At 44.5% G+C, this 24,027-nt stretch overlaps 1 protein-coding gene across 2 annotated transcripts in view; it reads left to right on the top strand.

Annotated features, from left to right (window-relative positions):
* POLR2A (RNA polymerase II subunit A) overlaps nt 1-24,027 on the top strand; it is a 54,336-nt gene that overhangs the window by 22,332 nt on the left and 7,977 nt on the right. For both annotated transcript variants that reach the window (XM_033924307.1, XM_033924308.1), the window contains 18 exons: nt 44-253; nt 350-518; nt 3,570-3,664; nt 5,417-5,620; nt 5,733-5,955; nt 7,239-7,422; nt 9,324-9,495; nt 11,394-11,499; nt 13,310-13,515; nt 13,879-14,103; nt 15,269-15,515; nt 17,860-17,960; nt 18,046-18,150; nt 18,255-18,437; nt 18,550-18,753; nt 19,558-19,744; nt 20,167-20,280; nt 20,388-20,537. In XM_033924307.1, coding sequence (XP_033780198.1) covers nt 44-253; nt 350-518; nt 3,570-3,664; nt 5,417-5,620; nt 5,733-5,955; nt 7,239-7,422; nt 9,324-9,495; nt 11,394-11,499; nt 13,310-13,515; nt 13,879-14,103; nt 15,269-15,515; nt 17,860-17,960; nt 18,046-18,150; nt 18,255-18,437; nt 18,550-18,753; nt 19,558-19,744; nt 20,167-20,280; nt 20,388-20,537 — 3,085 coding nt within the window. The remainder of the gene's footprint in view (nt 1-43; nt 254-349; nt 519-3,569; nt 3,665-5,416; nt 5,621-5,732; nt 5,956-7,238; nt 7,423-9,323; nt 9,496-11,393; nt 11,500-13,309; nt 13,516-13,878; nt 14,104-15,268; nt 15,516-17,859; nt 17,961-18,045; nt 18,151-18,254; nt 18,438-18,549; nt 18,754-19,557; nt 19,745-20,166; nt 20,281-20,387; nt 20,538-24,027) is intronic.

The raw sequence follows: 24,027 nt of genomic DNA on the forward strand, positions 1-24,027 counted from the left end.
TGGCCTTAGGTTTGCTGTTACTGACTGTGCTTGATTCTTACAGGGTGAAGTGATGAATTTGCTCATGTTTTTGTCCACGTGGGACGGCAAAGTTCCTCAGCCTGCAATCTTGAAGCCACGTCCACTTTGGACAGGGAAGCAGATCTTCTCCTTGATCATACCGGGACATATCAACTGCATCCGAACCCACAGCACTCATCCTGACGATGAGGACAGTGGGCCTTACAAGCATATATCCCCTGGAGATACCAAGGTTAATACATTACTGTTGTAGGCCCCTCTCCTTTGCAGGTTATCCGAGTTAAGTTATGAGTCTTGTCATTTCTCCACTCCCTGCTTTTATCTTCAGGTCATTGTGGAGAATGGTGAGCTTATCATGGGTATCCTGTGTAAGAAATCCCTGGGGACATCAGCTGGGTCGTTGGTCCATATCTCCTATCTGGAAATGGGTCATGATGTGACTCGCCTTTTTTACTCCAATATTCAGACTGTCATCAACAACTGGTTGCTGATTGAAGGTCAGTACCTGAAGCAGTTGCAGAATGCAAGACCTTCTGTAGTGTCGCTGTATGTATGCAGCAGTACTGTACACGTCCATGCATAAATTAAATCTTTCCTACTAATTTTCCTTTCTTTAGTCACACCAGAACGTGCAGGTGTTGTGTCCATCAGCCAGCATGTGGAGATAGGAAAACCTTGTAGTGTGCTTTCCCCTATAAAAGCACTGTGCAGCTCCAGCACATCAATATTTTTCTGTCTCCAGTAGATGGAGCTCCTGGACAAAGGTTGAGACTACTCTTGGGCCAAATAGTCAGTTGGTGATCAGTTGAGCTTAGGTGGAGAGGATACACCCATTGGTCTGGATCATCTGCCCTCATCTCAACCCCCTCCCCCCAATTGACCTTCATTTTGCTGGAAAAACACAAAAACTTGGAAGCTTCAGTTGGAAAGAGGGATAAGTTCTTTCAGCAGACAATCCATGTGGATAGCAGCTGTCCAAACTATGAAGGTGGTCAAAGGAAGGAGGCGACATCGGTAACAAATAACAATTTTATTGAGAGAAGACCTGACAGCCAAATTTCGACTGCTGACCCTACAGAAAGACGGCATATCAAATCCATGATCCAAGATGGAACAATGATTATTAGCATAGCAATTTGGTTCCTCCCCAATAATTGTAATTCTAGGTGGTTGTTTTCCAGCTCGGGGTGATGTCCTTTGGTCTGGCCACAGCTCCCGGATCATTCGCTAAAGTTATGCTAGTGATTGCATTCCTGTAGAGTGAGGGGTTCAGAGACCATCCCTATCTGGATGACTGGCTGATAAGAGACTCTTCTCCACCTTATGCTCCTTGAAGGTTCAGATCACTGCACTAGCTTGTTTAAGGGCATTGTAAAGAGCTCTTTCTCACATCCTGATGTGCTCAGGTTTGTGAAGGGGGCTGTCTTCAATTACCAGTTAAGTCTCTCTGCCTAGAACCTAATACAGAGAGTTTCGATGTACCTGGGGGAGACGAATGAATTTCGAAGAACTGTTAAAGAGTTCAAATTTGGAACCAGCAAGAAACATGAGGCAGCTTCTAAGACAACCATAGCATGTTAGCGAAAGGATATAACTTCAGCTTAGGTTGTGAGTGGTACTACTCGAAAGGGTACAGAGAAGAGCGACTAAAATGGTTAATGGGCTGGAGGAGTTGCCGTACAGTGAGAGATTGGAGAAACTGGGCCTCTTCTTCCTTGAAAAGACGAGACTGAGAGGGGACATGATCGAAACATTCAAAATACTGAAGGGAATAGACTTAGCAGATAAAGACGGATTGTTCACCCTCTCCAAGGTAGGGAGAACAAGAGGGCACTCTCTAAAGTTGAAAGGGAATAGACTCCGTACAAACGTAAGGAAGTTCTTCTTCACCCAGAGAGGGGTAGAAAACTGGAATGCTCTTCCGGAGTCTGTTATAGGGGAAAACACCCTCCAGGGATTCGAGACAAAGTTGGACAAGTTCTTGCTAAACTGGAACCTACCCAGGTGAGGCTGGACTCATTTAGAGCACTGGTCTCTGACCTGGGGGCCATCGCGTGAGCGGAATGCTGGACATGATGGACCACTGGTTTGACCCAGCAGCGGCAATTCTTATGTTTTTATGAGTCTGCAGGGACAGATAAAGAAAATACTTACAGTACCTGATTTACTATTCAGTAAAACCGCATTGGATGACCCTCTTCATGAAAAGGTGGTTAATAATTCTAACATAAATGCACACACACATTCTGGGTGGAGCTCAGAGCATCTTAGTTGGATACTGTAGAGCGGCAACATGGTCCACACCTTTTCAAAGCACTGTTGCTTGAATATCACAGCCAAAGAAGCTACCTTTGTATCTTAGTACAGGGGTCTCTGAATCCCTCCCCTCTTGAAGACTTCTCTGTTACATCTCACGGGTTATGGACTGATCTGGTGAGAATATTAAGGAAAGATAAGTTAGATATTACCTGCAAATTTTCTTTCCTTTCATCTCGCCGGATCAATCCAGTTTTCCGTCATAATTCAGAGTTTTGTGCTTCGCAATTCAGATTCTTCTTTCTAGTAAAATCTTTAAAAGTGTATATATAACTTTTTTTTTTTGTTTTTATAAGAATTTTAAAGAATGAAAGCATGTTGATTTTGGTAAGTGCACAGTGTCCTTATGACAGAACACACTTCTGTGTTTTCTCTCTCCACCTGCTGAATACCACGCAAGTTCTGGACTGATCTGGTGAGACCTAAAGGAAAGAGAATTTAGCAAGTAAGGTTTAATTTATCCATGTTCTGCAAGGTGGAAAGCTAAAGCTTAAGTTTATATACTGCATCTTCCCTATAAATATAGAGCTCGACATGACACGGTTTACAAAAATTAAAAGGGATGGGGTATTTCTATCATATGGTTTCATTCCCTTATGAAATTTTGGTTGGGTTGGGTTTTTTAGTGTTGTATGGATTTTGATTGATTATAAATGCATATATGATTAATATTATTTGTATAAATACTGTATTGCATTTTTGTTAGCTTTAAAAACTCAAAGTTTTAAAATTAAAAAAGGGTAGTACAGTGGGAGTTGGGGGGGAAGTGGAAATTTACTATTTTTTTTTTTCCAAATTCTTTATTCATTTTTCCATCTTATATCAAGTACACAATATTGCATCAGTTGAAACTTGCATGCATCACTTGAATTTCTTTCTATTATTATCTTAAATACATAAATTTATTCCCTCCCCACCCACCCTTCCCACAAAACGTTTGTTTTTTTAAATAATTTATTTATTCATTTTTAAACTTACATCAAGTGTACAGTAAATATCTACCAAATATAATACATCAATATCATACACCAAGAAGATTTAACCCTCACCCCCTCCCAAATTCATATACAACTAATATATACCACATAAAAATAATATTTTACGACAATCATCTATATATTCTTAATGGAAAAACAAAAGTTTTCAGGAAAGTGTTTTGTGTGTGGAGCTGGTGTAAGGATTATTACTAGTACCCGAGAGTAGCACAATAATCTCTCTTCTCCCATTCTCAGGTCACACAATTGGAATTGGAGACTCTATTGCTGATGCCAAGACCTACCAGGACATTCAGAATACCATTAAGAAAGCCAAACAAGATGTGATAGAGGTAGAGGAAACTTTTTTTTTTTTCTTTCTTCTTCTTCTCTTCAAAATCTCAAAGAGAATCTGGGCTGGGAAAACTTCCACCAGGAAATCTAATTTCTCTGTAGTCGCTCCAACTTTATGGAATGCTCTGCCATTCCCAACTTCGTCATGAAAAACTAATCGATAAATTCAAGACAAGACTAAAAACATTCTTATTTCAAGATGCATTTCTCTGCTCTTGAACCCTTCACCATCAAGCCAGCCAACCGCTTTTAAGAAGCGATCCCATCCCTAATGTTTTATCCCCTCCCTATCATTTTATTGTAAACCGACTAGATACCAGTTGATGGTCGGTATATTAAAAATTAATATATTAATTTTTTTTTTAAGGGAGATTATATTTACACATTGGGGGGTGGGGGGCGATATAATTTTTATTTGAAAATTTGAAAGTTTGTTTTACTTACTTTAAGAAGGGTGGGTGGGAGGGGATTTTTATTTTTGTTTATGAGGATTTGATTAAGAATTTTAAATGCTGTATTGAAATTATAATGGATATATTTATGTACACTTATTGTCTGTTTTAAAATGACTCAAGAAATTTAGTTACTTTAAGAAGGGTGGGGGGGTGGGGATGTATATTTTTTGTTCTAGATATGAATAAGAATTTCAAGTGTTATATTGAAAGTTTGATGGATATTTTATTGTACATTTGTTTAAGATTTAAAATGAATAAAGAATTTAAAACTAAAAAAATTAATAAACTTGAAAAGGGGAAACTCCAGAAACGTTTCTAATGTACATGAAAATAGTTTGGTTTTTTTTTTTTCTAAATTCTTTATTCATTTTTTCATCTTACAACAAGTACACAATATTACATTATTTAAAACTTTTACACATCACTTGAATTTCTTTCTATTGTCATTGTAAATACATAAATTTATTTCTTCCCCTCAAATATTTCAATCAAAAATATCATATAAATATTGTATTCTTATCTATTGATTAAACCTTTAATAGAACTTTATACCATCCCCCCTCCCCCTATGTATAAATATACTGTCAGTGGAAAATGATGTCTAAATCATTACAATAATTTGCCAATGGCCCCCAGATCTTTTTAAAATTATTATAATTCCCTTTCTGCAAAGCAATTATTCTTCCAATTCATCTGAGAGATGAGAAGAATCTTGAAAAATTTAAGAGCAAACTAAAGAGTCTTCTTTTTCAAGATGCATTCAATGTTTAATTGAACTGCTTTTGGCTCTTAATCCATTTTAACTACTTTGATTGTTTTTTATTCCCCTTCCTATTGTTTTTAACCTTAATTGTTCTACTTTTATAACTAGATTGTATTTCATCCCGAGTTTTCCCTATGTTTTTATTAATGTATGTGTAATTTAATTTATTGTTATGTATTAGTAGTTATGAAACTTGTCGTTTATGTTTGTAATTTTATTTACTACAATGTATTAGTAGATTTGAGAAATCCAGAAACTACCATTCCATGCTTGCTAGAGTTGATAGAGAAATTTGGAAAATTTTCAGGGTATAAAATTCATGGTATAAAATAAATTGGAGTAAGTCAGAAATTCTTCCACTTAATGTGCATTGTACTAAAGGATTATTTGATTCATTCTCATTCGTATGGAAGGAAGATGGATTAAAGTATTTAGGTATTAGGATAAAAAATAAACTGGAAGACACAATGAAAGAGAATGAAAAATTTTTATTAAAAAAAGTGACATGAAAATATTTTGTGTCCTCGTGCCAGGTGATTGAGAAAGCACACAATAACGAACTTGAACCCACGCCAGGGAACACGCTGCGACAGACCTTTGAGAATCAGGTCAACCGCATCCTGAACGATGCTAGAGACAAGACTGGTTCTTCGGCCCAGAAGTCCCTGTCGGAGTACAACAACTTCAAGTCCATGGTGGTGTCGGGAGCCAAAGGCTCCAAGATTAATATCTCGCAGGTGAGCCAGGAGTTTGGGCATGTAGACGCAGGTATGCACGTGATTAGATGCTTGTACAATCCATCAGAGATAGGAGACCTGTGATCCTACTTGACCCATTTCTCATTGCCAGGTTATCGCTGTGGTAGGACAGCAGAACGTAGAAGGCAAACGGATCCCCTTTGGCTTCAAGCACCGCACCCTGCCTCACTTCATCAAAGATGACTATGGGCCGGAGAGCAGGGGCTTTGTGGAGAACTCCTACCTGGCCGGGCTGACCCCCACAGAATTCTTCTTTCATGCCATGGGAGGCAGAGAGGGACTGATCGACACAGCTGTGAAAACAGCTGAGACAGGTGAGCTGGCATTTACTGAAAATCCTTTGCTCGAGTCTAGAGTTTTCCACACCGGACAAAGAAAGGGGTCGAGTTGGAATGAGAGGAACTTGTAAAACCTCTAGTGGACTGTGTTCAGAGTCACGTGTCTAACTCTGCTTAGACGAGCCTCCCCTAAACTAGAATGGTACGATTCATTGCAGCCCTTTCATTTTGGGACGTTTCAGCATAGCTGTGATGGCTCGTGCCTCCCCTTTTCTCTGCTCTGGCCCCCCTCCCCCCACCGCATACCTCTTGAAAGGTTCGCCGGAGCTTCTTCCACTCCCTGCTCGGCCGGCCTTGGCTACCTTTTGACATCGCTTCTTAGTTGTGGGACCAGGACATGACGTCAGAGAGGAGACTAGGCTGACGCAAGCAGGGGGTTGAAGATGCTGCTTGTGACAGCCCAGGGGGGGGAGGGATGCATGGGAAGCCTCTTATTTTGGGGGGCACTCCTTTTTGGGGGTGGGGGCATAGGCCCCTCCTTTTTGGGAGTGCTGTGAGGGGTGCTCCTTTTTGGGGGTGGGGTAGGGTATAGGCTCCTCCTTTTTTGGGGGTACTGTGGGGGGGCTCCTTTTTGGGGGAGGGGTGGGGGCATAGGCCCCTCCTGCTGTGGGGGGCACTCCTTTTTGGGGGTGGGGTGGGGGCATAGGCCCCTCCTTTTTTGGGTGCTGTGGGGGCGCTCCTTTTTGGGGGAGGGGTGGGGGCATAAGCCCCTCATGCTGTGGGGGGTGCTCCTTTTTGGGGGAGGGGTGGGGGGCAAAGGCCCCTCCTTTTTGGGGGAGGGGTGGGGGTATAGGCTCCTCCTGCTGTGGGGGGTGCTCCTTTTTGGGGGTAGGGTGGGGGCATAGGCCCCTCCTTTTTTGGGAGGTGCTATGGGGGGCTCTCCTACTTTGGGACGATTCATTATGGCCGATTCAGCGATGAAACTGCTGTGCTGAATAGGTGACAGTGAATTGGCTGTGATGACTCGTCCTAGGAACACCCCTCTCCCCCTAAAGTGTTGCCTCAAAACACCATCTATGTAAGAATGTAAGCGCAAATAGCTTTGGGAGTTTTTTGCACATTATTCTCGGAAGTCATATGCGTATTTCTTGTAGTAGTCGCCTGCCTTTAGTTTGGTCCCCGGTGGTTTGTATTTCTTTTTGAGGCGGTTCTTGGACCGTGGCGTGCAAATGGCAAGGGAGGCTAGTTTCCAGTGCCGAATCTGAAAAGTGAACCAGTAACGGGCAGGGGTTTTCACCCATATTGCTCTCCTCCTTCAGGTTACATTCAGAGGCGTCTGATCAAGTCCATGGAGTCTGTGATGGTGAAGTACGATGCTACAGTGCGGAATTCCATCAACCAGGTGGTGCAGCTGCGCTACGGCGAGGATGGCCTTGCTGGGGAGAGCGTTGAGTTCCAGAACCTGGCAACACTGAAGCCCTCCAACAAAGCTTTTGAGAAAAAGTGAGTTCTGAGAGCATGTGCGCTCCCCCTGGCAGGCTTCTTCCAAATCAAAAAGAAGCCAATACTTCTTTCCATAGCACAGACAAATGGGTTATGCACCTCTACCAGCAGGTGGAGACAGAATTCCTAGAAGGTATCTATAAGTGGGCTTTTCAGTCTGTCTCTTCCCTCCCCCCCTCCGCTAGAATCATTCTATTCCCAGTTAAAGCAGGCAGGGGAGGTAAGTCTCTATGCAGCCTCATTCTGGTGTTAAGCCCTTTTCAGGGTAAGTGGCTTTTTTGGCTTCTCCAGTTCTCCTGGTTTCAGCTGTGATTTGCCTTTTTTTTTTTTTTTTCTTTGTTTCTTTAGCTGGACTGAAGACCTCCAAAAAAAATCCCTTCCTATAGCCTTCCCTTCTCTACCCTATATACCCTAAGCCAATGTCCCGCAAACTGTCGATGACATCATGCACAGGCATGAAGGTCCTCCAGACGGGCCCTGAGCCGCCAGTGAGGGGTGATGATGGGGAAGACGGAGAGGCGCCGGCAGCGGCTGATTGCCTACAAGATGTGCCACTCAATCGCGAGAGGTACATCCTGTAGGCCAGGGGTGTCAAAAGTCGGTCCTCAAGGGCTGCAATCCCGTCAAGTTTTCAGGATTTCTCCCAATGAATATGCATGAGATCTATTTGCATGGCACTGCTTTCATTGTATGCCGATAGATCTCGTGCATATTCATTGGGGAAATCCTGAAAACCCGACCGGATTGCGGCCCTCGAGGACCAACATTTGGCACCCCTGCTGTAGGCAGTCAGCCGCTGCCTCTCCTCCTCCCCAGCATCTTGCGGCACACCTAAAATTTCAGGAAGCATTACACTGCTCTAAGCCAATGAAGAATAATAATCAGTTTATATACCGCAGGACCGTGAAGTTCTATGCAGTTTACAATAATTAAAAATGACAATTAAAAGAGAAGTTGGATAGAATTTTATTTTATTTTTTTTATAAATCTTTATTCATTTTTGATTCTTACATCAAGTGAATTATAAATAATAAAACAATTTTCACAAATCACTTGTATTTACAATCAAATATTCTTATAAGATAAAATAAATACCCCCCTCTTTATCAATATTCCCATTTCCATATGTTTGGGATAGAATTTTAAAAAAATTAAAACCCAACGATTAAAAAATAATGATCTAAATCAGGGGCGTCCAACCTGTGGCCCGAGGGCCAAATGCGGCCCCGTGAAGTATTTTGTGCGGCCCCGGTCGAGGGCGATGGCAGCGTTTTCCGCTGCTGCCCCCGGGTGTTTACCGTCTTGCCGGCTCCCTCCTCTGTCTCGCTGCAGCGTTTGCGCAGCCCCCAGAAAAACTTTTTTTGGCCAATGCGGCCCAGGGAAGCCAAAAGGTTGGACACCCCTGATCTAAATGGTCCATTATAAAATCATTACTAATTTAACTTCCTAAATATTTCGTGAACAGATATGTCTTCCCACTGTCTCATGTCCCTTAATCCCAGTACTATTCCTTGTAACTCATTCTACTTAACAAGCCGGGGGGGGGGGAGCTGGGGCCCTTGTTATGTAGAATGAGTTACAAGGAATGGAACTGTTTGTAGGAGGCCTTGATCCGATCATCACCCATGAAGGACAAGAAGGAAAGATGACAAAAATGATCCCACACCCCGTTTGCCTCTCCACTCCCAGCCATTACTTACTTAGCAGTACATTGTAATTGGTAACCTGGCCCCAGTTTAGCTGCTAAACATCCTGGGAGCTTCTGTGACATTACCCAGGATGTGAGCTTGTTCCATTCCAGCGAACAGTCACTTAGAGAGCCCAGGCTTAAAAAAAATAACCTGTCCCCAGGAGTCCTAAACTACGGATGTCAACCCTTTGGCTTCCTTTCTTGTCTGCAGGTTTAAGTTTGATTATACTAACGAGCGAGCCCTGCGCCGTACGATGCAGGAGGATCTGGTGAAAGACATTCTCAGTAATGCCCACATCCAAAATGAGCTGGAGAGCGAGTTTGAGAAGATGAAAGAGGACCGTGAAGTTCTGCGGGTCATCTTCCCCACGGGGGACAGCAAAGTAAGGCGTTTGGAGGGAGAGGATGAGATTGCTGTTCTTGGTCATAGTTGAATCTTCTAGGGTACAGTGAGAGATTGGAGAAACTAGGTCTATTCTCCCTTGAGATGACGCAAAACTGTGCAACATAGTAAGTGGAAGCTTTTTACAGGATAGCTTGACAAAGGACCTTCGTATGTTGGAAAACTGGTCCTCAACATGGCAGCTAGGCTTCAATGCTATGAAATGTAAGGTCATGCACCTCGGTAGCAGAAATCCGTGCAGAACTTACACCTTAAATGGAGTAACATTAGCTAGGACCTCAGTAGAACGAGATTTGGGAGTAATCATCAGTGCAGACATGAAGGCTGCCAAACAGGTGGAGAAGGCCACATCCAAGGCAAGGCAAATGATGGGATGTATCAATAGAAGTTTTGTCAGTCGGAAACCAGAAGTCATATTGCCGCTGTACAGAACCATGGTGAGACCTCACCTGGAATACTGTGTGCAATTCTGGAGGCCACATTACCGTAAAGACGTGCTTAGAGTCGAGTCGGTTCAGCGGATGGCCACTAGGATGGTCTTGGGGTTCAAGGGTCTCTCGTACGAAGAGAGACTGAGCAGACTGCGGCTCTACACTCTAGAGGAACGCAGGGAGAGGGGGGACATGATTGAGACATTTAAGTTCATCACGGGACGTGTCGAGGTAGAAGATGACATTCTCTTCCCCAAAGGACCCTCGACCACAAGAGGGCATCCGCTTAAACTTAGAGGGGGGAAATTTAGTAGTGACACCAGGAAGTATTTTTTCACGGAAAGGGTGGTGGACCACTGGAATGAGCTTCCGGTGCAGGTGGTCGAGGCCACCGGCGTGCTCGACTTTAAGAGAAAATGGGACACTTACGTGGGATCCCTAAGTAGGTCGAGTCACTAGCATCTAGACTATTGGGGTGGGTCAGTGGAGTGGGCAGACTTGATGGGCTATGGCCCTTTTCTGCCGTCATCTTTCTATGTTTCTATGAAACATTCAAGATAATGAAGGGAATAGACTTAGTAGACAAAGACAGGTTGTTTACCCTCTCAGAGGTGGAGAGAACGAGAGAGCGCACTCTAAAGTTAAAAAGGGATAGATTCCGTACAAACATAAGGAAGTTCTTCTTCACCCAGAGAGTGGTGGAAAACTGGAACGCTCTTCCGGAGGCTGTTATAGGAGAAAACACCCTCCAGGGATTCAAGACAAAGTAGATAAAGACAGGTTGTTCACCCTCTCCAAGGTAGGGAGACAATGGAGAGGGCACTCTTTAAAGTTTAAATGGGATAGATTCTGTATGAACGTAAGGAAGTTCTTCTTCACCCAGAGAGTGGTAGAAATCTGGAATGCTCTTCCGGAGGCTGTTATAGGGGAAAACACCCTCCAGGGATTCAAGACAAAGTTAGACAAATTCCTGCTAAACCAGAATGCACGCAGGTGAGGTTAGTCTCAGTTAGGACATTGGGCTTTGACCTAAGGGCCGCCCTGGGAGCGGACTGTTGGGCACGATGAAATCTGACCCAACAGCGGCAATTCAACCACTGGATCCCGACTTCAGCTACATAGCATTGGTTGTAAAGCCCATGGAGTCTGCTGGGTGTTTCTAGACTCTTCTTTTGCATTGATAGAACTGGGTGGGAAGTGAAAGGTTGAGGCCCTATTTACAGAAAGACTTGTGTGTTTCCCCTCCCCCCCACACACAAAAAAAATCTCCATTATGTACATAGGAGAGATCAAACAAATTAAGTAACAAGTTCAAAATAAGAAGGAACAATCCAATTGTAGAATCAAAAGGTCTTTAATATTGATGGATAACGGTAGAGCTTAATCCTTCTGTGTGAGATTTCTGCCATTGCTGTCTGTCCTGTGTAACTGTTTTCTCTTCACATAGGTGGTTCTGCCCTGCAATCTGATGCGAATGATCTGGAACGCCCAGAAGATTTTTCACATTAACCCCAGAGTACCTTCTGACCTACATCCTATTAAAGTAGTGGAGGGTGAGCATTCTGGATGCTTCTGGGGTCCCCTAGCAAGATCCTAGGTAGGGAGGTGTGGCCTAGCGGTTAGCGCTAGAGCCTCAGCAACCTGAGGTTATGGGTTGAAACACCACGCTGCTTCTTGTGACCTTGGGCAAGTCAATTAAGTCTCCATTGCTCCAGGTATACATTAGGTAAATGGTGAGCCTGGACAGAGAGGGACAAGTGCTTGAGTAACTGAATGTAAAAACCGCGTAGACAACCTCAGTTGATAGGCATTATATAAATAACTAATTTATTAGGTTTTAAATTCTTTATTCATTTTTGCATATTACAACAAGTGTATTAAATAAAATCATATGAACTTATAAATACACACTTGATTAACTCTCATAAAACACATTAAATATAACATTTCATTACATATTTATATTCTATAATATCTTGAATATTATGTAGTACACCTAATATAACAACTATTATTAAATAGAAACCCTCCCAACCCATCCCCTCCCATTACAGAATTTCATACAAATATAGTGAGACTATTGATATATTCATATGCATTATGAGATAAATAAAATAATACCCACCCTTTCCCTTTTATCAACTATCTTACTTTATTTTTTTTTTTATAAATCTTTATTCATTTTAAATCTTTCAACAAGTGTACAATAAAATCATCATTTAATATACAAATCACTTGAAGCTCTACATTTTTCTTAAGAAAAAGATTATATCCCACCCCACCCTCCCAAAAATTATATTCAAATATAATATCTTACTTTATTAAAAAATGTATGTAAGTGCTGCTTGCTTTTGGTTTTGAATTATCTTTTATAGTATAGCTAAGGGGTTGTTTTGCCAATGATAGAATGCTGGAGGGGCGGTAAAGGGCAATTTAAGCTCCCCTTCATAGCTCCAGAGCAATGTTTGACCTGTAGCTTCTGAGGCGTTTTTTCCCTGTTCAGCTATACTTCTTTGGAATTTAAGTCCAGTGTTGATAAGGGGTTAAGCCATTGAGCATTTTTGGCTTAACATTTGATTTATTTGTGATATGGAAACCGCATAGTTGTATGCGGTATCTTTGCTTTAAAGGTTGACGATGGCCGACGTTTCATGATCTGCTTATCATTTCTTCAGGGCTCCTTAAGTGTTAGTAACGCTTAGTTATAACTGGAGGCATAACATTTTTTTTTGTAAATATTTATTCATTTTCATATCTTACAACAAGTGTATAATAATCAAAATAATTTTTACAAATCATTTGAAAATCTTACTTATAATCATGGAGGCATAACATTTGATTTACGTGTGTGTGTTTCTCCAGTTCCTTCTCCTTTTGTCGTTTCCGTATCACATACATAAAGTCTTGTTTCCCTCCGTTTATCACATATAACATAGACATGTCTAAACAACATCGTTAATCGTCCCTGTTATAACAGGAATAGAGCACAAATTCAATCAATTCAGAAATACAAGCGAGCTTTAAATCATATATTGATGTCGGAAAAATTCTAAAAGGCGATTATCAGCTGAAATATACTTTAGCATAAGAAGGAATTGGCAAATAATTGAGTTTTCAGCATTTTCTTAAAATTCATCCTCCCCCATACTAATAAACTTGGAATATTGAGCACAGGAGAGGTTCAGTGACTTGAAGGGTCTCGTAGAAGTCAAGCGGGGTCCTAGGCCTACAACTGTCCGAGCGCTTTCAGCCTGGATTTTACTGTGAAATTGGTGGGAGGTGTTGGCCTGGAGCCTGGATCTGCGGGGGAGGGGGGACACGTTCTGTCTTTTGGTTCTAAAATACTGTCTGTCCCTACACCAGGCGTAAAGGACCTGAGCAAGAAGCTGGTGATTGTGAATGGCGATGACCCATTGAGCCGGCAGGCACAGGAGAACGCCACGCTGCTCTTCAACATACACCTGCGCTCCACGCTTTGCAGCCGGCGCATGATTGAAGAGTTCCGGCTCAGCGGCGAGGCCTTCGACTGGCTGCTGGGTGAAATTGAATCCAAATTCAACCAGGCTATTGTAAGTGTGTGTTTCAGCTTTGAAGAGAGGGAGCAATGAAGCCAAGCCCGTTTCAGATTGAGGCATATAATGAACTGAGAAAAAAAAAAGAGGGGGTGTAAAACAGTAACCACAGACAAATCCACAGTAAGAAAGCGGGGAACAATATAGTATGATGACGAGGCAGGAAGCAACAATAAAAAAAAAAATATTTACGAGCAGATTTGCATGCCTGGCACCTCCATTATATGTAGACTTCTCCTCTCGTGCATATTCATTAGGGATATCCCAAAAACCCGACTGGGAGGGGTGGGGGAAAATCCCGATCCAGGTTTCTTACTTTTAGATAGTTCTAACCCTCTTTCTCCCACTGTATATCCACAGGCGCACCCTGGCGAGATGGTAGGTGCGCTTGCCGCCCAGTCTTTAGGTGAGCCTGCCACCCAGATGACTCTGAACACCTTCCACTACGCTGGTGTGTCGGCTAAGAACGTCACCCTGGGAGTGCCTCGTCTGAAGGAGTTGATCAACATCTCCAAGAAACCCAAGACCCCATCTCTGACTGTGTTCCTGCTGGGACAGTCTGCCAGAGATGCTGAACGAGCCAAGGTAATGTTTTGAGTGAGGACCTGGGGGGGGGTTGGACTATATGTGGGTTAAGTCCCTTTTTTTTATTGAACAAAAACAGGAAAAAAAAAACACCCCTTTTTGTAAAAGTACAAGGCATAAATGTGACTTGGAATTCTGTAAAATTTTGCATTGCGATGTACAAATCAAGAAGCTTCTTGTGATTTCTACATCTCAATGCAAAATTTTCATATTAATTGTCGTATTAATATAGGGGCTCTGGATCGCTTGTTTCTTAATTTCTGGAGGTCAATTTGGGGACAAATAAATCTTATTCTTGAGTCATCTATTCCCTTAACTTATGAAGCCATAATTTGCGGTACGTTACACCTACTTTGGATAAATATAAAAGCCGTCTTTTCTTGATCATGACGGGAATAGCTACCCAAATAACTGGAAGAGCCACGACAGAATAAATTACACATTTTGGTGGGCAAATGTGTGTACCACATAGAAATATGAGAGAATGAATGCGGAATGTATGAGCTTTAGTAGTTCATTTTTTATTTTTATTTTTATTTTTTTAAATCTTTATTCATTTTTACATCTTACAACAAGTGTATAATATTCAATCAAAAAAACCCCCAACTTTTACAAATCACTTGACAATCTTACTTATAATCATTAAAGTATAAAGAATCCCTCCCCACCCACCCCATCCACTAATAATAAATCAATTAACAACATCATATATCCCAACCCCACCCTACCTATATCTGTAGTAGTTCATTTAATAAAGTGTGGAGCCCATTGACTACATTTGTTATCTCGCAATAAGGGTCATGTATCTCTCCTTTTCTTAGATTTCCTTACACATCCAGGGTGGGTAGGGGGGGGAATGTATTTTGAGGGTTTAAATTACTTAATTATAATATTGTAATCACATCATATGTCTTATTGTATTAATAATTGGGAGGAGGATGGGAGAAAATGATTAATGTATTACTTGTGTAGTTAATAGTGCGTTTTATGCAGTATTTTATGTTCAATTAATTGTACTGCACTGTCAAAGTTTGAAAATCAATAAAGATTAAATAAATAAAAAGAAGCTTCTCGTGGTCCCCAAAGCTAATATATGGAGATTCAAATCATAGAAGAAGCCACTTGGTGTTCGTCATGGAGCATTTTCTGTCAATTCCTTTTGCAGGATATCCTGTGCCGGCTGGAGCACACAACCCTACGGAAGGTCACGGCCAATACTGCAATCTACTATGACCCCAATCCCCAGAACACTGTAGTAGCAGAAGACCAGGAGTGGGTAAACGTGTATTACGAAATGCCAGATTTTGATGTGACCCGCATCTCGCCTTGGCTGCTGCGTGTGGAGCTGGATCGCAAGCATATGACTGACCGCAAGCTCACCATGGAGCAGATTGCTGAGAAAATCAATGCTGGTGAGCAAGCTTGAGGGGGAATGGGGAAGAGATACCCGCCAGTGACCACTAGGTGGAGACGGTGCTGCATGGAAGGCAGGCCTGGATGCAGGAGCTAGCAGAGCAGATTAACATATTTAGGGCTCCTTTACAAAGGTGCATTGGGGCCTTAACGTGCGGAATAGAGCACGCCAGCCGCTACCGCCTCCTCTTGAGCAGGCGGTAGGTTTATTTTTTTTTGTAAAAGGAGCCCTTAGTGGTGGAAGTCTGTGGTCGTGAGTGGAGAGCATTTCAGTGCTATTAAATAAGTATTTTTGAAACTTTCTTGGCAGTTCCTATTAAATTTCAGTTTACTGATTTTAAGTTTACCTAATTCATTGTATTTGTTTAGTCACTTTATTATAATAAGCTCTTCTGAGCAGGGACGGTCTATTGTATGTTAAAATGGACAGCGCTCCGTGCGCCTTTCAGCTCTTCAGAAATAATAAATAGTAGTAGTAATAGAATTATACTTGCTGTTCACTGCCTTGGGTGAATGTCTTTATTTTTTTTTTTTTAAATTCTTTATTCATTTTATAATTCACAACAAGTGTACAGTAAATATCAAACAATTAGAATACAATATCACTTGAAAATCTACCATATCATACAACAAAAAGATATAACCCCCCACCCCCTCCCACTTCCATATACAACAAAAAATATACCACATGAATATAATATCTTATCATCCTATATAATAAAAGGCTAACTCGCGCATGCGCATTCCTATTTGCGTGTTCCGTGCGCTGTAGGTCTGTGGCCTAAGGAGTGCGCATGCGCGCTAATACGTCACCAGCCTATCGCCTCCACAAGCCGGACCGCAGCCAGACGACGTTCTCCGTTTCTCCTGCCGCCGCCGCCGCCGATCTCCGTTTCTCCTGCCGCCGCCCACCCCCTTCTTTTCCCGCGGGCCCGAATGGCGATTCCAGCAGCGTGTTCATCAGTCTCCACACGCTGCTTCGGGCCCTTCTACTGCCCTGATTTGCTCTGCCGCGTCTCTGATGATGTCATCAGGGACGTGCCAGAGTAAATCAGGGCAGTAGAAGGGCCCGAAGCAGCGTGTGGAGACTGATGCAAGCGCTGCTGGAATCGCCACCTTTGTAGTCCGGCCCGCGGGAAGGGAAAGGGGGGGGGGTAGAGGAAACGCTAATGCTGCTGCACAGGGAACTGGTGGGGGGGAGGGAAATGGAGGGGAAGGGAATGCTGCTTTGGACGGACAGACAGACAGAGAGAGGAAGGGAAACACAAAGAAAATAAGAAATACACAGGGGCAGGTGCTCAGGGAATTGGTGTGGGGGGAGGGAAATGGAGGGGGATGGAATGCTGCTTTGGACAGACAGACAGACAGAGAGGGAGGAAGGGAGACAGAAAGGAAAGAAGAAAGACACAGAGTCAGGGAGATACACAGAAAGACAGACAGGCAAAGGAGGCCAGGGACAGAGACAGACAGAAAGGACAGCGGGAGCCGCGTCAGGAGGGGTGCGGGATGCGGCAGTGGGAACTTTTCCAATGGGTGCAACTGGGCAGCTGTCGGGAACCTTTGATCAGGGGCAGAGCAAGGTAAGAGTATCATAGGGATAAGAAGGAGGAGGGAGGATAAAAAAGGAAGGGATGCCTACTGCTGGACAGGGGGAGAAGGAAAGAGATGCTGATGGACAGGGGAGGTGAAGAAAAAGGAACGGAGGACTAATGTTGGACAGAGGGAGAAGGAAAGAGGTGCTGCTGGACAGGGGGGAGGTAAAACAAAGGGAGAAGGGCTGCTGCTGCATAAGGAGAGCAGTGAAGGGGTGGTGGTGGACACAGTGGAGGTAAAAGGGAAAATGGACAGGGGGAGCAGGCAAGGGGTGGTGATGGACAGCCAAGGAAAAATAAAGGCAGAAAGAAAGAAAGCGGCTAAGGAGAGAGAGAGAAAAAAAGACAGACACACACACATATGTTCTAGCACCCGTTAATGTAACGGGCTTAAAGACTAGTTCATATATATTATTAATAGAAATCCAACCCCCCTCCCCGATCCACATGTAAGAATTAAAATTGGGAAAAGTGTAAATTATTCATTAGAATAATTTAAAAATGGCCCCCACACATCCTTAAATTTATTATAGTAACCTTTTTTTGAACTGCCAACGCTCTTTCCATTTTAAACACATGACATACTGAATTCCACCAGAAACAATAATTCAACCTTGTACAATCTTTCCAGTTATACGTTATTTGTTGAATAGCAACTCCTGTCAATATCATCAAAAGTTTATTATTATTAGCAGAATGTCTTCATAAAGGCGGTTAATAAATCGACCCTTTCGCCACCTCTCTCGCTCAGGATTTGGCGATGACTTGAATTGCATTTTCAATGACGACAACGCAGAAAAACTTGTCCTGCGCATCCGCATCATGAACAGTGATGAGAACAAGATGCAAGACGTGAGTAGACGTTACCTATTGCCCGCGTCCCGGTTGGTAACCGCCTAGCCGCTGACCAGTTCTGTCTCTTCCTTTTTCCCCGCAGGAAGAGGAGGTGGTGGATAAGATGGATGACGACGTGTTCCTGAGATGCATTGAATCCAACATGCTGACCGACATGACGTTGCAGGGTATAGAGCAGATCAGTAAGGTGAGGCAAAGGCCCTTTTGTGGGGGAGGGGTTTGGCCTGCATGCACCCCCCACGATCCTGATTATCTCTCTCTCTCTCTCTCCTTCATCCCCATTCCCTGTAGGTATACATGCACTTACCACAGACTGACAGCAAGAAGAAAATCATTATCACAGAAGATGGGGAGTTTAAGGCCTTGCAGGAGTGGATTCTGGAGACAGATGGTGTCAGTCTGATGCGGGTGTTGAGCGAGAAGGATGTGGACCCTGTGCGTACCACCTCTAATGACATTGTGGAGATTTTCACAGTAAGTCATGGGTGGTGGGGAAGGGGAGGGGGGCGAGAGTTGGCCGACGTTATCTGCCTTTGATTTTTGGGTGCCTATGGCCCGATGCCTGAGCTTGACCTTTTTTCTTCAGGTGCTAGGTATCGAGGCCGTGCGCAAAGCCCTGGAGCGGGAACTCTACCACGTTATCTCCTTTGATGGCTCGTATGTCAACTACCGTCACTTGGCGCTGCTGTGCGACACGATGACCAGCCGTGGTCACTTGATGGCCATCACTCGTCACGGCGTGAACCGGCAGGACACGGGGCCTCTCATGAAATGCTCCTTCGAGGAGACGGTATGCTTTTTCTGCAATTGGGTTGTTTTGGACAAGGGGGTTCAGGTACTGGGGGTAGGGTTATTGGCACTTTTTTTTTTTTTTAACAATCTTTATTCGTTTTCAAATTGAACAACAAGTGCACAAAAATGCATTATACAAGTAATTCCAAAATAGCATTATAATATCTAACACATAAAAATCTAGTAATGTAATAACCCCCACCCAACCACCCACCCTTCATCACATTTTCAACCGAAATAGAATATATACGTGTATTATAACATATTTTATAAAATTATTCCCAACACCATCCTCCCCCCTTTAGTGTGCTATATATAACTAAGAAAGAAAAGAAAAGAATTGATGACTATTCATTTAAAAAAAATTGATGAATTAAGTCATTACAGGATTAAAAGGTTGCCTTGATAACAATAGTTTAACTTGCTAGGTACTAATGGAGTGTTGCTTTGCCATGGAATAGCTGAGAAGTTGACACATATGTTTGGGGGGGGGTTCTGTATCTTTAACTAAAGCCCTTCCATCCTGCGATTTATGCTTGATGTAGGTCAGGAGTGTCAAAATCAGTCTTCGAGGGCCGCAATCCATTCGGGTTGTCAGGATTTCCCCCAATGAATATGCATGAGATCTTTTTGCATGCACTGCTTTCATTGTATGCTAATAGATCTCATGTATATTTATTGGGGAAATCCTGAAAACCCCAATGGGTTGTGGCCCTCGATGACCGACTTTGACACCTGTAATGTAGGAAGGGGGCTAGGTGGACGAGAGAGTGGCTGTGATGTTTGCTGATCCGTCCTGCAGGTGGATGTGCTGATGGAGGCTGCAGCCCATGGAGACTCGGACCCCATGAAGGGTGTGTCGGAGAACATCATGTTGGGTCAACTGGCCCCTGCTGGCACGGGCTGCTTTGACTTGCTGTTGGATGCTGAGAAATGCAAATATGGCATGGAAATCCCCACCAATATCCCTGGCCTGGGAGCCGCTGGCCGTAAGTACTTACCTGTAACGTAGGTTCTCCATGGACAGCAGGATAGTCAGCCACATATGGGTGTTGTCCCAACAGCTCCCAATTTGCGGATAAGCTCTCCAATAGCTCAGAGAGATTTTTTTTCGCTCTCTCTCTCTCTGAGCACGTGCAGTGCCCGAGCCCCACTGGGCATGCCTAGGAGAACCCTGTTGTTTGGGGTTGAGTGGAGAGGTGGTTTGGCTCCTGGGGCAGAGATTCTCTTTTAGGAATCATTGTCTTTCAACAAGCTGATGTGTAAAGTTTGCTCTCTGGTTAATTTTCCTGGTCTTAAAGGCAATAGTTATTAAGCTGTCTCTTGTACCACTAGTGCCCGTGAGAGACCGTGCAGTGGCATGGCTTCTGGAATGTATGTATATGTAATATGTTCTGTGTTCTTGTGACAGCCACCGGAATGTTCTTTGGCACGGCACCCAGCCCTATGAGTGGCATGTCCCCAGCGATGACACCATGGAATCAGGGGGCAACACCAGCCTATGGGGCCTGGTCCCCCAGCATTGGTGAGTAATGTTCATGTGTTAAGGACTTAAGAGAGGCTTTGAAGTATGGATCAGCACTGCCACATAATGAGACATGTAACTGGAATCTCGTGTTTATTTTTACACAGGTAGCGGAATGACCCCTGGAGCTGCTGGGTTTTCTCCGAGTGCTGCCTCTGATGCTAGCGGGTTCAGCCCAGGTTATTCCCCAGCCTGGTCACCCACCCCTGGCTCCCCGGGCTCTCCAGGACCATCCAGTCCTTACATCCCTTCCCCTGGTAAGTGTAGCTCAGGCATAAGGTACTTGAGCTCATCACTGGTTTAGATTCAGCCCCAAATTAAGTGAGTTGACCCCTCTACAGATATATAAGTGTATTTCTTAGAGCCTTGGAGTCTTACTCTCCTAAGTAAGTTGCAGAAAAGCCTGGTGTTCAGTCTCACACTGATTGAGAGGCTTATGGCATGTACTTACCAAAAAAAACAAAACCCTGCCTGCTCTGTTCTAGTGCTAATCCAAGGGAATGTGGATTTCATACCAGTAAATCAAATACAGGTCTTTAAAAAAACTATTCACGTTGGCCTTCAGACTATAGAGCAGGGGTAGGGAACTCCAGTCCTCGAGAGCCTTGTGACCGAGGGTCCTTTGAGAATGAAGATGTCACAAGGGGACACCCGCTCAAACTCAGAGGAGGGAAATTTAATGGTGACACCAGGAAGTATTTCTTCACAGAAAGAGTAGTAGAACACTGGAACAAGCTTCCAGTGCAGGTGATCAAGGCCACCAGCGTGCTTGACTTTAAGAATAAATGGGACATCCACGTGGGATCCCTACAAGGGTCGAGTTAAGGAACTAGGTCATTAGCACTCAGACTTAATGGGGTGGGTCAGTAGAGTGGGCAGACTTGATGGGCTATAGCCCTTTTCTGCCGTCATCTTTCTATGTTTCTAACAGTAACTAGTCATTCCAAAAGGTTGGCACCAGCTTGCTGAAAATGCTGCAAAATCAACTTGGGAAGTGTCCACTCGACATTTTCTCATCAGCATTCAAACATTTGGGCACCCACTTGGCTGACAGCTTCTGTAAACCCAGCTGGATTATAAACCCAACACATTCCCTGGATAATCTGTAGTGTGTCGGCAATTGTTTTAGCCGATATTAATCGATCTTCCAAAATTAGGTCATCATAAAAACAGAAGACTGTGGAGGATGATGATCTAAAAAGATGATTGATTTATTTCTTCTTCCAAAAAAACCACAAATAAATACAAATATAATAGTCCACATGTGTTAGTCCTACCAGACCAAAAATTAGGTCAGTTTTAGGAGTTGACAGCGTTTAATGCAGGGGTGTCCAACCTGCAGCCCAAGGGCCGCATGTGGCCCCGTGAAATATTTTGTGTGGCCCCGGTCGAGGGTGAGGCAGTATTTTCCTCTGCTGTTCCCGGGTGTTTACCATCTTGCCGGCTCCCTCCTCTGTCTTGCTGCAGCGTTTGCGCATTTGTGCGGCCCCAGAACATTTTTTTTCGATCAATGCGGCCCAGGGAAGCCAAAAGGTTGGACACCCCTGGTTTAATGCCTCCCAGATCTTGCTGCATCTTTGGTCTCGATCTCTGTGCTGAAAGTTTGTACACCACTGCGGAATATAATGGATATTTTGTCACTCATACATTCATGGAGTTTCCCCCTTTTTTTTTTGTTGGCCTGGTTCAATCGATGATCTGAAACAATATCAAAACATAGCATTACGATTCTGCAAATTGGCACTTTGCAAAGGAAAAAAAACCCTCTTCTTTAGCACTCTCCAGACCAGTAGAGGTTAACTTTACGATTGGGTATATATCTAATCATGACCAGCAGGTGGAGACTGAAAACAAAACTTTGGGACAGTATATCCTAGCCCCTCCTCTCTATTTCCCTCAGTCTTCTTTCAGTCTCCAGCAGGTGTTGAGTGATCTGTACCCATCTCCCTTGGTAGGGCTGTTGGAATTTGTTTAGAGGTTTATTGTCCCTGTTTTTAGCCGGACGGAGCTTGGACGGACTCTGTTTGGGGGTTCGTCCGACCTCGGGGGTGTCAAACCCGGCGGGTCACGAGCGGGGTCCCTCCCCCCACTTCCTCCACCTCCCCATATTTTTTTAGAGGAGCCTCAGCAGTAAGCCTTGCCCCCTAAATCAAGCAAGGCATATTGCTTCGAGAGCCTGTGGAGTCTGTTCTGTAAAAAAAAAAAAAAAAATCCTGAGGTAGTGCTGGTCTGGAGGGTTGTATCCCTTTAAGAAAACTGTATTTTACTGTATTTTTTCAACTAACCGGCACTTTTTTACAGCTAGGTCGCGTATGGAGCAATGAGCACTTCTAAAGGGAAAAAGTGCTCATTGTGCTCCAGACGCGAGGCACTCGCGGCCGGCCTGTGCAAGCGGTGTTCAGGCCGGTGCGGTGGAGGAGCTCCGTCGGCAGCGGCTGCAGGCGCCCAGAGCTCCCCGCCGATGGTGCCTCGCGAGTCGGCAGGGAACGGTGGAGAAGCCCGGTCTTCTCCGTCCGCCCACGGAGGGATTCCCCGAGCCGCCGACGGTCGGGTTTTAGAGGATTCCCTCTCAGCTGATATTTTGACAGCTGATGCCGGCTTGCCTGTTTTAGCGGCTGAGACTTTTCAGGTCTCTCAGCCGCTTCAGGCTGTGGAGGGAGCTGTTTTGGCGGGAAAGACGCCATCTTCTCTGTCTGGCCCCTCCATTTTGTCTTCCACCTCAGGTGACCTTCCCCCTGTTTTGTCTAAGCAGGGGCAGGTTTCTGCTGGGTCCCCTGCTGTGGCAGGGAGTCCCTTGGGACCCTCGGGGGGTTTTTCCCCTGATTTTTTCTTTTCATTATGCAAAGCCTATTTTCAGGCGGCTGGGGGTCCCGGTTGCGCCCAGGGGGTCTCGGGGGGTGGGGTTTCCTCCGCGCTCCCTGCGGCTTTGCCTCTCTCGTCTGACGTGACGTCCCCTCCGCCGCCTCTCTTGTCCAAGCGTCCGCGGGTGTCGTGGGACGAGGATTTGTGGTCGGAGGAACGTGTCGGTATGGAGGAGGACCTGGACCCTTCTGAGGAATTCCAGGACCCTCTGGAGGGGACGGAAGCTGGCGGCGGGTTGTCGGGTTTCCCGTTCTCCAGTGACGAGGCGTCCGTGGTGCGCCTTTTTCAGAGAGATGAGCTGCCTGACCTTATTCAACAGGTTTCTTCGGCTTTGCGTTTTGAGGACGCGCCGCCGGAGACTCCGCGTGTGGGGGACCCTCTGTTACGAGGGATCCGTTCCGTTTCCCGCTCTTTTCCTATGCATCAGGATATTCGGGATATTATTCTTGAGCAGTGGAAAACGCCGGAGACGCCGTTTCGGCTGGCGCGCAGCATGGCTCGCCTGTATCCCATTCCTGAAGGGGATCGGGCTACGTTAGCTTCGCCAGTCGTGGATGCGGTGGTCTCGGCTATTTCCAAGCGGCATACCGTGCCTGTTGAGGGCGGTTCTGCCTTGCGGGACTCTGAGGAGCGCAAATTGGAGACCATCCTTAAGCAAAATTTTCAAGTCTCTGCCTTTGGGGTCCAGGCGGCTATTTGTGGGGGACTGGTCGCTCGCGCCGTGTTTCGGTGGGCGGAGCGGGTCTTGGATCGAGAGTCTGACGACTGGTCTCTGGTGGATCAGGAGGTAGCAAAGATTGAGATGGCTGCCTCATTCCTCTCGGATGCTCTGTATGACTTGGTGCGGATCTCGGCTAAGTCCATGGCTTTTGGCGTGGCCGCAAG

The sequence above is a fragment of the Geotrypetes seraphini genome, chromosome 16 (genome assembly GCF_902459505.1).
Source record: "Geotrypetes seraphini chromosome 16, aGeoSer1.1, whole genome shotgun sequence".
In the NCBI taxonomy this organism is placed as follows: domain Eukaryota; kingdom Metazoa; phylum Chordata; class Amphibia; order Gymnophiona; family Dermophiidae; genus Geotrypetes; species Geotrypetes seraphini.